This window comes from Procambarus clarkii, chromosome 44 (genome assembly GCF_040958095.1).
Source record: "Procambarus clarkii isolate CNS0578487 chromosome 44, FALCON_Pclarkii_2.0, whole genome shotgun sequence".
Taxonomy (NCBI): domain Eukaryota; kingdom Metazoa; phylum Arthropoda; class Malacostraca; order Decapoda; family Cambaridae; genus Procambarus; species Procambarus clarkii.
Genome location: NC_091193.1, coordinates 30,873,926 through 30,887,549, shown reverse-complemented (window position 1 = coordinate 30,887,549; position 13,624 = coordinate 30,873,926). Strand labels below are relative to the sequence as shown.

At 46.9% G+C, this 13,624-nt stretch overlaps 1 protein-coding gene across 1 annotated transcript in view; it reads left to right on the top strand.

Annotated features, from left to right (window-relative positions):
• Positions 1-12,984, top strand: part of LOC123753536 (Na(+)/citrate cotransporter) — a 127,751-nt gene extending 114,767 nt beyond the window's left edge. Inside the window, exons 8-11 of the mRNA XM_045735503.2 lie at positions 7,121-7,209; positions 9,764-10,044; positions 11,667-11,804; positions 12,756-12,984. Coding sequence (XP_045591459.2) covers positions 7,121-7,209; positions 9,764-10,044; positions 11,667-11,804; positions 12,756-12,884 — 637 coding nt within the window. The 3' untranslated portion in view covers positions 12,885-12,984. The remainder of the gene's footprint in view (positions 1-7,120; positions 7,210-9,763; positions 10,045-11,666; positions 11,805-12,755) is intronic.
• Positions 12,985-13,624: the final 640 nt, after the last annotated feature.

The window sequence follows — 13,624 nt, the reverse complement described above, 5'->3', positions numbered from 1 at the left end:
CGTGTGGTAATATCCCGCACATGTGATGGTGCTACATAGTGCCCCCGGCTTGGTGCCTTCGTGTGGTAATATCCCGCACATGTGATGGTGCTACATAGTGCCCCCGGCTTGGTGCCTTCGTGTGGTAATATCCCGCACATTTGATGGTGCTACATAGTGCCCCCGGCTTGGTGCCTTCGTGTGGTAATATCCCGCACATTTGATGGTGCTACATAGTGCCCCCGGCTTGGTGCCTTCGTGTGGTAATATCCCGCACATTTGATGGTGCTACATAGTGCCCCCGGCTTGGTGCCTTCCTGTGGTAATTACTTACTTACGCTCTCGCCGCTCCAGAGGAAAACAATTAAACGTATATGGTTCGACCACTAGCCGAGGGCTGGGATAGTAGGAAAGAGGAGAGATGAGGGGAAGAAGAGAGAGAGGAGGATAGGAGAGGAGGAAGAAGGGGGAAGAGGGGAGAAGGGAGGAGAGGAAGAGAGGAGAAGCCTACTTGTCTGGCCGTTACATTCTTACTTCATCCTTATGCCTCTACTATCGACTCGTTGCTCCTAAGGAAGCTGGTAAGTGTGTGGGTTCCTTCCCCTTGTTGCACTCTCTTCCTTTACACCTCCAACTTCTCTCCCTCCCTCCATCCCTCCTTCTCTCCCTCTCTACCTCCCTCTAGGAGGGAGCCGGTCGGCCGAACGGACAGCACGCTGGACTTGTGATCCTGTGGTCCTGGGTTCGATCCCAGGCGCCGGCGAGAAACAATGGGCAGAGTTTCTTTCACCCTATGCTCCTGTTACCTAGCAGTAAAAAAGGTACCTGGGTGTTAGTCAGCTGTCACGGGCTGATTCCTGGGGGTGGAGGCCTGGTCGAGGACCGGGCCGTTGGGACACTAAAAAGCCCCGAAATCATCTCAAGATAACCTCAAGATAACCTCAAGATAACCTCCCTACCTCCCTTCTTGCTGTATTGCTGTAGTGCTCTTTATCTCACCATGTCATCATGAAGGTACACATCTCTGGCTTCCAGTCTACTCTTCGCCTGGTCAGGACTGTTGTGCCACCTGTGACATTACTAATTATAGTTGTCTAATTCTTATGTGTTCCTATTGATGTGTAATTACCTTTGTAGTTACAGGATGAGTACTACGCTCGTGGTGTCCCGTCTTCCCAGTACTCTTTGTCGTCTAACGCTTGGAAAATACTGACGGTTTTGGCCTCCACCACCACCTTCTCACTTAGTGTGTTCCAAGCGTCTGCCACTCTGTTTGCAAAAGAAAAATTTCTAATATATTTTCGGCACCTTTGTTTCCTTAACTTGAATCTGTGTCCTCATTTTCTTGAAGTTGCTGGTTTCAGGAATTCTTCTTTATCAATTTGGTTAATGCCTGTTAGTATTTTGTAAGGTGTGATCATATCATCTCTTTTTCTTCTATCTTGTAGGTTAGGAATGTTTAACGCCTCTAGTCTCTCCTCGTAACTCTTGTTTTTTTTCAGTTCCGGAAGTCATTTTGTAGCATACCATTGCACCTTTTCCAGTTTCTTTATGAGCTTCTTCACATATAGGCACCATACAACTGCTGTATATTTCAATTTTGGTCTCACAAAAGTCATGAACAGTTTCTTTAGTTGGTGCGGACCTCCATCAGAGTTTCCTCTGGCTTCATCCTGGCCAGGTTCACCATCTTCCGGGTCCCAACACGTCTGCTCACGGTACTTGCCGACTGCACGCATGACCCGCTGATCGACCCTGGAGCCTCACAGCAAAGTGACAGTCTCGCGGCGTCCTGGAACCATCCATATAATTAGAAGCAAATCTGAAGTTGGCAAGCGACGCACACGCTCCTCTCACAATGTTCTTTATGTGTTCCTCTGGCCACACTTTACTATTCAACCCCCCCCCCCCCCCCTAGGTCTCATTTTTTATTAGAGTTCTGTAATTCCTTTCCACATAATTTGTAAGTTGTGTGTTGTCTATTTTCTCCAATTCCACATTCCATAACATGGCATTTATTCATATTGAATTCCATTTGCCACTTGACGCTCCTAGCACTGATTTTATCTAGATCAATTTGACGAGCATTACAATCGTGTGCGTCTCCTATCTTCCCCAGTATCTTAGCATCTTCTGCAAACATGTGCATATAATTGTGTATTCCTTCTGGTAGATTGTTTATGTAGATGATGAACATTACTGGAGCAAGAACTGAACCCTGTGGGACTCCGCTAGTAACACTACTCCAGGCAGATACATTGTCTCTGTCCTCATCTGTCTATCAGTTAGAACATGTTTCTTTAATGTCAGAAGTCTCCCTGTCACCCCTCCAGCATGTTCCAGTTTCCAGAACAGCCTCTTGTGTGGGACTTTATCAGAAACCTTTTTTTGGTCCAGATAGACACAGTCAACCCAACCATCTCTTTCCTGTAGCATCTCTCTGGCTACATCATGAAAACTAAGTAGATCTGTTACACGGGACTTTCTTGTTCGAAAACCATACTGTCTGTCCGTCATTATGTCATTACTCTCTAGGTGTTCAACACATTTTCTTGAGGTTATCTTGAGATGATTTCGGGGCTTTAGTGTCCCCGCGGCCCGGTCCTCGACCAGGCCTCCACCCCCAGGAAGCAGCCCGTGACAGCTGACTAACACCCAGGTACCTATTTTACTGCTAGGTAACAGGGGCATAGGGTGAAAGAAACTTTGCCCAATGTTTCTCGCCGGCGCCTGGCTTTACCTGTTTGTTCAAGAGTTTTGACTACCAGCTTGTTAATGATACGGGAATTTAGAGGTTCTTCTCGACTACTATTTTTATAGAGTGGTACTATGTTTGTCTTTTCCATATCTCTGCTTAGATTTCTGTGCACAAGGACGTCTGGAATATTAATTGGAGTGGAATGCTGAGTTTAGTTGCACATTCTCTCAGCAACCAAGGTGAAATTCTATCAGGTCTAACTGCTTTAATTCTTCCTAGCTCCATGTGTGTGTGTGTGTGTGTGTGTGTTTACTAGTTGTGTTATTACGGGGGTTGAGCTTTGCTCTTTCGGCCCGCCTCTCAACTGTCAATCAACTGTTTACTATTTTTTTTTCTCCACACCACACACACACACACACCCCAGGAAGCAGCCCGTGACAGCTGACTAACTCCCAGGTACCTATTTACTGCTAGGTAACAGGGGCATTCAGGGTGAAAGAAACTTTGCCCATTTGTTTCTGCCTCGTGCGGGAATCGAACCCGCGCCACAGAATTACGAATCCTGCGCGCTATCCACCAGGCTACGAGGCCCCTTGGGGCCTCGTAGGCCTGTGTGTGTGTGTGTGTGTGTGTGTGTGTGTGTGTGTGTGTGTGTGTGTGTGTGTGTGTGTGTGTGTGTGTGTGTGTGTGTGTGTTTGTGTCTGTCTGTCTGCGCGCATGCGTGCGTGTGTAGTTACCATTTGTGTCTGAAGAATCAAGCTATTAGCTCTTGGACCCCGCCTTTGTAAGTAATCTATTTTTCCTCTATTGTATCTACTATATATATTGCTCTTTAACACACGCACACTCACACACTTCCCATGGAAGCAGCCAGTACCACCTCCTCAACTCCAAGGTACCAATTTACTGCTAGGTGAACGGATGCACCAGGGAAAAAGAAACCAGAGTGTGATATCAACCCCCAGGTGTTTCTCTCTCTCAGACTCTTGAAGTATTTTATCTCCCAAATGATTCCTTGTATCTGGTCTCCTGCTCCCTCCTGTGTGTGTGTGTGTGTGTGTGTCTGTATACTCACATAGTTGTAATCAACTAGTTGTACTTTCAGGGGTTGAGCTTTGGCTCTTTGGTTCCACCTGTCAACCGTCAATCTACTGGTGCACAGGCTCCTGAGTTTCTCGAACTCTATCATATCTACATTTTAAATTGTGTATGGAGTCAGCTTCCACCACATCACTTCCTAGTGCATTCCATTTACTAACTATTCTGACACTGAAAAAGTTCTTTCTAATATCTCTGTGGCTCATTTGAGTACTCAGCTTCCACCTGTGTTTCCTTGTGCGTGTACCACCCGTGTTAAATAATCCATCCTTGTCTACTCTGTCCATTCCCCCCTGAGAATTTTGTATGGAATGATCATGTCTCCCCTAGCTATTCTGTCTTCCAGCGACGTAAGGTGCAGTTCACGCAGTCTTTCCTCGTAACTCATGCCTCTTAGTTCTGGGAGTAGCCTAGTGGCAAACCTCTGAACTTTTTCCAGCTTCGTCTTGTGCTTGACAAGGTACGGGCTCCATGCTGGGGCCGCATACTTCAGGATTGGTCTTACATATGTGGTATACAAGGTTCTGAATGATTCCTTACACAGGTTCCTGAAGGCTGTTCTGATGTTAGCCAGCCTCGCATATGCCGCATATGTAATTCGTTTTATGTGGGCTTCAAGATACAGGTTTGGCATGATATCAACTCCTAGATCTTTCTCTCTGTCCGTTTCATGCAGGACTTCATCTTCCATTCGGTATCCAGTGTCTGGCCTCCTGTTTCCCGTAGGCCTCGCCACGGGGGGGCCTCGTAGCCTGGTGGATAGCGCGCAGGACTCGTAATTCTGTGGCGTGGGTTCGATTCCCGCACGAAGCAGAAACAAATGGGCAAAGTTTCTTTTACCCTGAATGCCCCTGTTACCTAGCAGTAAATAGGTACCTGGGAGTTAGTCAGCTGTCACGGGCTGCTTCCTGGGGGTGGAGGCCTGGCCGAGGACCGGGCCGCGGGGACACTAAAGCCCCGAAATCATCTCAAGATACTCAAGATACGGGAGCGGATGTGCCCTCTCTCGCAGCCCACATCAGCCAATGGTGTGATAGTCGGCAAGGCGCATTGCACTAGGAGGTGAGCCCCACTCTCATCCTGAATATTCGGGAGAAGTAAGTGGGCCTCCTGAAGTAATGAGCATTGCCGTGTAAAGCACCAGCAAGCTCGAGCCTTTCCATACGACATCCAACGCAATGGCGACCCGTTGAGTGGTCTTGGATTCGATTTGATTAATTGAATTAAGCTTGAAATTTATACCGTTTGCTACACGTATCCGGCGTTGCCTGGTCTGTCTGTCTCCCATCTGTCCATCTGTCTATTCATCCATCTGTCTATTTGTCCATCCATCTATCCATCCATCTATCCATCCATCCATCCATGTATCCGCTTATTTTTCTATCTATCCATCCATTCAACTATCTATAAATGGATCTTATCCATCTATATGTATCTTTGAAGTTACACACAGAAATCACAATAGCCTGATGCATCAAATGAACAAATTCACAAGAGCCAGTACGAGGGTTCGAACCTGCGTCCGAGAGTATCCCAGACGCTGCCTTACGTCTGAAGTGTATCGCATCATCGCTGCACTTACGATGAAATGTATCTGTCCATCTATCCATTTGTCTATTCAATTATCTTTCTATTCGTCAATCTATTTATCTATTTAACCATTTACTCATGTATCTGTCTGTCTGTCTGTCTGTCTGTCTGTCTGTCTGTCTGTCTGTCTGTCTGTCTGTCTGTCTGTCTCTCTCTCTCTCTCTCTCTCTCTCTCTCTCTCTCTCTCTCTCTCTCTCTCTCTCTCTCTCTCTCTCTCTCTCTCTCTCTCTCTCTCTCTCTCTCTCTCTTTCTCTCTCCATCCATCTGCACATCCATCTATTCATTAATTTATCCTTCCATCTATCTTTCCATCTTTTCACCCTATCCCTTTATTCATCCTATCCATCTATTCATCCAATTTATTTATTTATCCTATCCATCTACCTACTCATCTTTCTATCCGTATATCTATATATATATATATATATATATATATATATATATATATATATATATATATATATATATATATATATATATATATATATATATATATATATATATATATATATAAGTGCATGTATATATATATATATATATATATATATATATATCTCCCTATCTTTCTGATCATCTATCTATGCATCTTTCTAATCATCTATTAATCCATATATCTATCTATGTATCTATCCATCTATCTAGCCATCTACACATCGATCAATCCGTCTACTGTTTCTGTGTCTGTGTTTCTTTCACTTTCTCTGTCTCTTTAATTCTCTGTCACTTTGTTTCTGTCTCTTTGTCTCTCTGTCTCTTTGTCTGTCTGTCTCTCTGTCTCTCTGTCTCTTTGTCTGTCTGTCTGTCTCTTATAAAACCTATAATTGTGTAATGTATGGGAGGTGGCGATTGAGAGAAGCTCAGTGGTGTGAAATACTAAGACAGTAACAGTTACCCCTGTTACAGAGGGCCTCGTAGTCTGGTGGATAGCGCGCAGGACTCGTAATTCTGTGGCGCGGGTTCGATTCCCGCACGAGGCAGAAACAAATGGGCAAAGTTTCTTTCACCCTGAATGCCCCTGTTACCTAGCAGTAAATAGGTACCTGGGAGTTAAGTCAGCTGTCATGGGCTGCTTCCTGGTGTGTGTGTGTGTGTGTGTGTGTGTGTGTGTGTGTGTGTGTGTGTGTGTGTGTGTGTGTGTGTGTGTGTGTGTGTGTGTGTGTGTGTGGTGTGAAAAAAAGTATGTCTGTAAAAGTATGTGTGGAGAAAATGTATGTCTGTTCTTAAGTGGTTGGGGTGTCGTCCACCCCAACTACTTAGGGTGGAAGGTAGAGCGACGGTCTCACATCATGCAGGTCGGTGTTCAATCCCCGATCGTCCATGTGGTTGGGCACCATTTCTTCCCCTCGTCCCATCCCAAAAACGTATTCTGACCCCTTCCAAGTGCTATACATAATGGCTTAGTGCTTTCCCCCTGATAGTTCCCGTCCTATAGTGTAGCTGTGTTATCAGAAGACGTGACAAACAGCTTTCTTGAGATTATCTTGAGATGATTTCGGGGCTTTAGTGTCCCCGCGGCCCGGTCTTCGACCAGGCCTCCACCCCCAGGAAGCAGCCCGTGACAGCTGACTAACACCCAGGTACCTATTTACTGCTAGGTAACAGGGGCATAGGGTGAAAGAAACTCTGCCCAATGTTTCTCGCCGGCGCCTGGGATTGAACCCAGGACCACAGGATCACAAGTCCCGCATGCTGTCCGCTCGGCCGACCGGCTTTAAAAATCACAAAAATGTTAATTTACATATTGTGTTATTACAGGAAGGTTAATGATGCGACCCCGGCCATGTTAATAGTGTTCCTGCTGTTTGTCCTGCCAGCCAACCTTAACTTCTGCTGCTTCACTCACGGTATGACGGCACGACGGCCACTTAATGTCCTCACTTCTTAACACTTCTCTGTGAGAGACTAAGTAACCCCATAATGATGAGATAATAAGTGAATCTAAACATATTGACGAAAGAATAAGTGCATGTATACATTGACGAAAGAATAAGTGCATGTATACATTGATGAAAGAATAAGTGCATGTATACATTGATGAAAGAATAAGTGCATGTATACATTGATGAAAGAATAAGTGCATGTATACATTGATGAAAGAATAAGTGCATGTATACATTGATGAAAGAATAAGTGCATTCACATATAATAATGAAAGTGCACCTTTTCATGTTGATAAGTGTATTGCATTCATTGCATTGTACATTGTGCATTGTGCATTGTGCATTGTGCATTGTACATTGTGCATTGTACATTGTGCATTGTGCATTGTGCATTGTGCATTGTACATTGTGCATTGTACATTGTGCATTGTACATTGTGCATTGTGCATTGTGCATTGTGCATTGTACATTGTGCATTGTACATTGTACATTGTGCATTGTACATTGTGCATTGTGCATTGTGCATTGTGCATTGTACATTGTGCATTGTACATTGTGCATTGTGCATTGTGCATTGTGCATTGTACATTGTGCATTGTGCATTGTACATTGTGCATTGTACATTGTGCATTGTGCATTGTACATTGTGCATTGTACATTGTGCATTGTGCATTGTACATTGTGCATTGTACATTGTGCATTGTGCATTGTGCATTGTGCATTGTACATTGTGCATTGTACATTATGCATTGTGCATTGTGCATTGTGCATTGTACATTGTGCATTGTACATTGTGCATTGTGCATTGTGCATTGTGCATTGTACATTGTGCATTGTACATTGTGCATTGTACATTGTGCATTGTACATTGTGCATTGTACATTGTGCATTGTGCATTGTGCATTGTGCATTGTGCATTGTGCATTGTACATTGTGCATTGTACATTGTGCATTGTGCATTGTGCATTGTACATTGTGCATTGTACATTGTGCATTGTACATTGTGCATTGTGCATTGTGCATTGTGCATTGTGCATTGTACATTGTGCATTGTGCATTGTGCATTGTACATTGTGCATTGTACATTGTGCATTGTGCATTGTACATTGTGCATTGTACATTGTGCATTGTGCATTGTGCATTGTGCATTGTACATTGTGCATTGTACATTGTGCATTGTGCATTGTACATTGTGCATTGTACATTGTGCATTGTACATTGTGCATTGTACATTGTGCATTGTACATTGTGCATTGTGCATTGTACATTGTGCATTGTACATTGTGCATTGTGCATTGTGCATTGTACATTGTGCATTGTGCATTGTGCATTGTGCATTGTGCATTGTACATTGCATGAATAAAGGCAGCCAAAGAAACGGATGGATAAGAATACATGCATCAATGTATAATGATGAAAGAATAAGTGTATAACATCTTGATGAAAGAATACATGTGAATCCATACATGTTGATCAGAGAATAAGTGCATCCATACATGTTGATCAGAGAATAAGTGCATCCATACATGTTGATCAGAGAATAAGTGCATCCATACATGTTGATCAGAGAATAAGTGCATCCATACATGTTGATCAGAGAATAAGTGCATCCATACATGTTGATCAGAGAATAAGTGCATCCATACATGTTGATCAGAGAATAAGTGCATCCATACATGTTGATCAGAGAATAAGTGCATCCATACATGTTGATCAGAGAATAAGTGCATCCATACATGTTGATCAGAGAATAAGTGCATCCATACATGTTGATCAGAGAATAAGTGCATTTGCATAATCATTCTTAACTTCTTCATTCATACCAAGATTCTTCATTCATACCCAACTTCTTCCTTCATACCCCAACATTTTCCTCCATACCCAACATTTTGCTTCATACCCACCTCCTTCCTTCATGCCCACCTCCTTCCTTCATACCCACCGCCTTCCTTCATACCCACCTCCTTCCTTCATGCCCACCTCCTTCCTTCATACCCACCGCCTTCCTTCATACCCACCTCCTTCCTTCATGCCCACCTCCTTCCTTCATACCCACCTCCTTCCTTCATGCCCACCTCCTTCCTTCATACCCACCTCCTTCCTTCATACCCACCTCCTTCCTTCATACCCACCTCCTTCCTTCATACCCACCTTCTTCCTTCATTCCCACCTTCTTCCTTCATGCCCACCTTCTTCCTTCATACCGACCTCCTTCTTTCATACCGACCTCCTTCCTTCATACCCACCTCCTTCCTTCATACCGACCTCCTTCCTTCATACCGACCTCCTTCCTTCATACCCACCTCCTTCCTTCATGCCCACCTCCTTCCTTCATACCCACCTCCTTCCTTCATACCGACCTCCTTCCTTCATATCGACCTCCTTCCTTCATACCCACCTCCTTCCTTCATACCCACCTCTTTCCTTCATACCCACCTCCTTCCTTCATACCCACCTCCTTCCTTCATACCCACCTCCTTCCTTCATGCCTATACCTTCACTCGGCATGACTGTGCAGGTGAGGAGAAGCGTGTGGAGGAGAACGCGTGCCTGACGTGGAAGGTGGTGCAGGAGAGGATCCCGTGGGGCGTGGTGTTGCTGCTGGGGGGCGGCTTCGCCATGGCCGAGGGCGCCAAGGTCTCGGGCCTCTCCCAGTGGATGGGGGAGTCGCTCAAAGGCTTGAATGGCTTAGACAGTGTTTACATCGTGATGATAGTCACTTTCTCGACCGCCATGCTGACGGAGGTGGCTTCCAACACTGCCACAGCTTCTATATTGCTTCCTGTTCTGAACGAGTTGGTAAGTATTGGAACAACTAATATATATATATGAATAATTGCATATTGTACAATAACTTGTAGGGGGGGGTAGAAAAATAAAGGGGAATGGCCAACCAAACAATGTGTGGGGCGGGGGGCCGGGAGACCTCGGTAGAGACGGTAACCTCTGCTGCATGGTGAGGTCTGGATCTGAGCGTAGGCAAGGTATCCAAGTCCTTACTTTGTTGTGGGAACCGACCTGTGAGATTTATATATATTTAATTTATATGAATTTATATAGAATTTATATTTACATTAATTGGTATACTTCGATAGCAATTTGTATGATGATACGTGGACTGTATTTCTGCAATAATCTCACAAATCGATCCTCTACACATTAGGGGGGTTTATATTAATTTAATTTATATATATGCAGCCAATCAAACTACAGTATTAACTACACATATTGAAGAGGTTCCTTATCTTATTTGTACAGCAGGCCTTAGTCCACCAGGTATAACCAGGATGTAGACACCACATTTTCCCTCTTTGAGGTGGCTTCCATCACCCTGGTAACTGATGCACAAAGCATGCTTCCTCGTCTTGACCTGTCAAAAGGGCGCTAGCTGAAAAGCCAGAATCCTAGTATATGACAAGCTATATCAGAGAAAACACTGTACATGGAACAATGAAGACCTGGCTTAATTACCTTTAGTATGAGGCTATCTCGTGCTCTAACCGGGTCACCCTATATCCACTGACATTAATGGCCATAAATGAAAGATAAATGGGTTTCGGAAGAACACTTAACTTGAATTTGTTGACAGCGTGTTGAAGATGGTACACCTTTGGTTTCCATAACACTTCGTCCAAGTAAAATTAACAGGAGCCGTATTTGCTCCCGTGAGCCTCTGGTCTAGTATAAACAATGGCTGCCCCTCCTTCCTCACTCCTGACGCCTGGCTTACATTGTCCAGATGACAGTAAGTGATAGAAGGGTCACATTTACTCTACTTTAATACTGATAATTAAGTTAATTTATATGAGATGTTTTTATGATGGTAAAGTCCAAAGACTAATGTATTTAAGAATAATTCCCACCATAATAGGTGGTGAATTTAAAATAGTATGTGGTAATGATATTCCGTTTTCTATAGACGGTAATTCCACTACAAGTTACGTTTTCTATGGGTAACTTGTTTATACAATACAGCAGCAATTATTATCTGTCTGTATGATATTAAATGCTGTCGGATTTTCCGACATCTGTACATTTAGTGCGGGTCTTTTTTATGAGTATAGCTTCCAGTATTTGCAGTGTTCTCTGGTCGGTGGTGGGTGCCAGGATTGTTGCATGGTCTCAACTAGCACGTTGCTAGTGAGGGTTGTGTTATGTACACTTTCCGTATGGTGTCTGGGGGCAGGTCAGTCTTCCTGAGAGGTTGGTAAAGATTCGCTACTTGGAACAAACAGTTCCAAGTAGCACGGGCTATGGTGAGCCCGATTCCTGAGAGCCGTGTGGTGGTCATACCAATATAAAAAGATCGATGGAGACCTCCTTCATTGGGGCATGTCAACTGATAAACCACGTTTGCGTTTCGTTGAGGGTTGTATTGTTTATTGGGGGCTGCTCTTCAACACTGTTGTCATTGTTTACAGGCGCTGAACATACAGGTGAACCCCATCTACCTCATGCTGCCTGCCACTGTGTGCTGCTCCTATGCCTTCATGCTGCCAGTGGCCACACCCCCTAATGCTATAGTCTTCGGCGCTGCCAACATGCACACAACACAGATGGTAAGTTATTGTTGTCACTCATGTGGTCAGCCCACGGCCCACCACTGTGTGGTCAGCCCACGGCCCACCACTGTGTGGTCAGCCCACGGCCCGCCACTGTGTGGTCAGCCCACGGCCCACCACTGTGTGGTCAGCCCACGGCCCGCCACTGTGTGGTCAGCCCACGGCCCACCACTGTGTGGTCAGCCCACGGCCCGCCACTGTGTGGTCAGCCCACGGCCCACCACTGTGTGGTCAGCCCACGGCCCGCCACTGTGTGGTCAGCCCACGGCCCACCACTGTGTGGTCAGCCCACGGCCCGCCACTGTGTGGTCAGCCCACGGCCCACCACTGTGTGATGGGCCCACTCTCCCCCACCATGGGGTGAGCCCCACTCTCCCCCACCATGGGGTGAGCCCCACTCTCCCCCACCATGGGGTGAGCCCCACCATGGGGTGAGCCCCACCATGGGGTGAGCCCCACTCTCCACCACCATGGGGTGAGCCCCACTCTCCCCCAACATGGGGTGAGCCCCACTCTCCCCCACCATGGGGTGAGCCCCACTCTCCCCCACCATGGGGTGAGCCCCACTCTCCACCACCATGGGGTGAGCCCCACTCTCCCCCAACATGGGGTGAGCCCCACTCTCCCCCACCATGGGGTGAGCCCCACTCTCCACCACCATGGGGTGAGCCCCACTCTCCCCCAACATGGGGTGAGCCCCACTCTCCCCCACCATGGGGTGAGCCCCACTCTCCCCCACCATGGGGTGAGCCCCACTCTCCACCACCATGGGGTGAGCCCCACTCTCCCCCACCATGGGGTGAGCCCACTGTCCCGTCCCGTGATGCCTCCCTAATATTGGAATACAAAGACATAACTATATATGGTTTGCCTTCTCTTGTTTATTGTTGCCAAATACTTCACGATATAGGATGAGGTTGTGTACTAATGTTTGATGATGTCGTGCAGATGTACGCGGGTGTAGTGATGAACATCATCAGCATCGTGGTCATCAACGTGATGATTAATACCCTGGGAGTGTACATGTTCGACCTCAACACCATGCCGCCCTGGGTCAACTCTACCCTCTCCCAGTAGCCACACCTGCTCTCCCAGTAGCGCCACCAGCCACACCTGCTCTCCCAGTAGCGCCACCAGCCACACCTGCTCTCACAGTAGCGCCACCAGCCACACCTGCTCTCCCAGTAGCGCCACCAGCCACACCTGCTCTCCCAGTAGCGCCTCCAGCCACACCTGCTCTCACAGTAGCGCCACCAGCCACACCTGCTCTCCCAGTAGCGCCACCAGCCACACCTGCTCTCCCAGTAGCGCCACCAGCCACACCTGCTCTCCCAGTAGCGCCACCTGCTCTCCCAGTAGCGCCACCAGCCACACCTGCTCTCCCAGTAGCGCCACCAGCCACACCTGCTCTCCCAGTAGCGCCACCTGCTCTCCCAGTAGCGCCACCAGCCACACCTGCTCTCCCAGTAGCGCCACCAGCCACACCTGCTCTCACAGTAGCGCCACCAGCCACACCTGCTCTCCCAGTAGCGCCACCAGCCACACCTGCTCTCCCAGTAGCGCCACCAGCCACACCTGCTCTCCCAGTAGCGCCACCAGCCACACCTGCTCTCCCAGTAGCGCCACCAGCCACACCTGCTCTCACAGTAGCGCCACCAGCCACACCTGCTCTCCCAGTAGCGCCACCAGCCACACCTGCTCTCCCAGTAGCGCCACCAGCCACACCTGCTCTCCCAGTAGCGCCACCAGCCACACCTGCTCTCCCAGTAGCGCCACCAGCCACACCTGCTCTCACAGTAGCGCCACCAGCCACACCT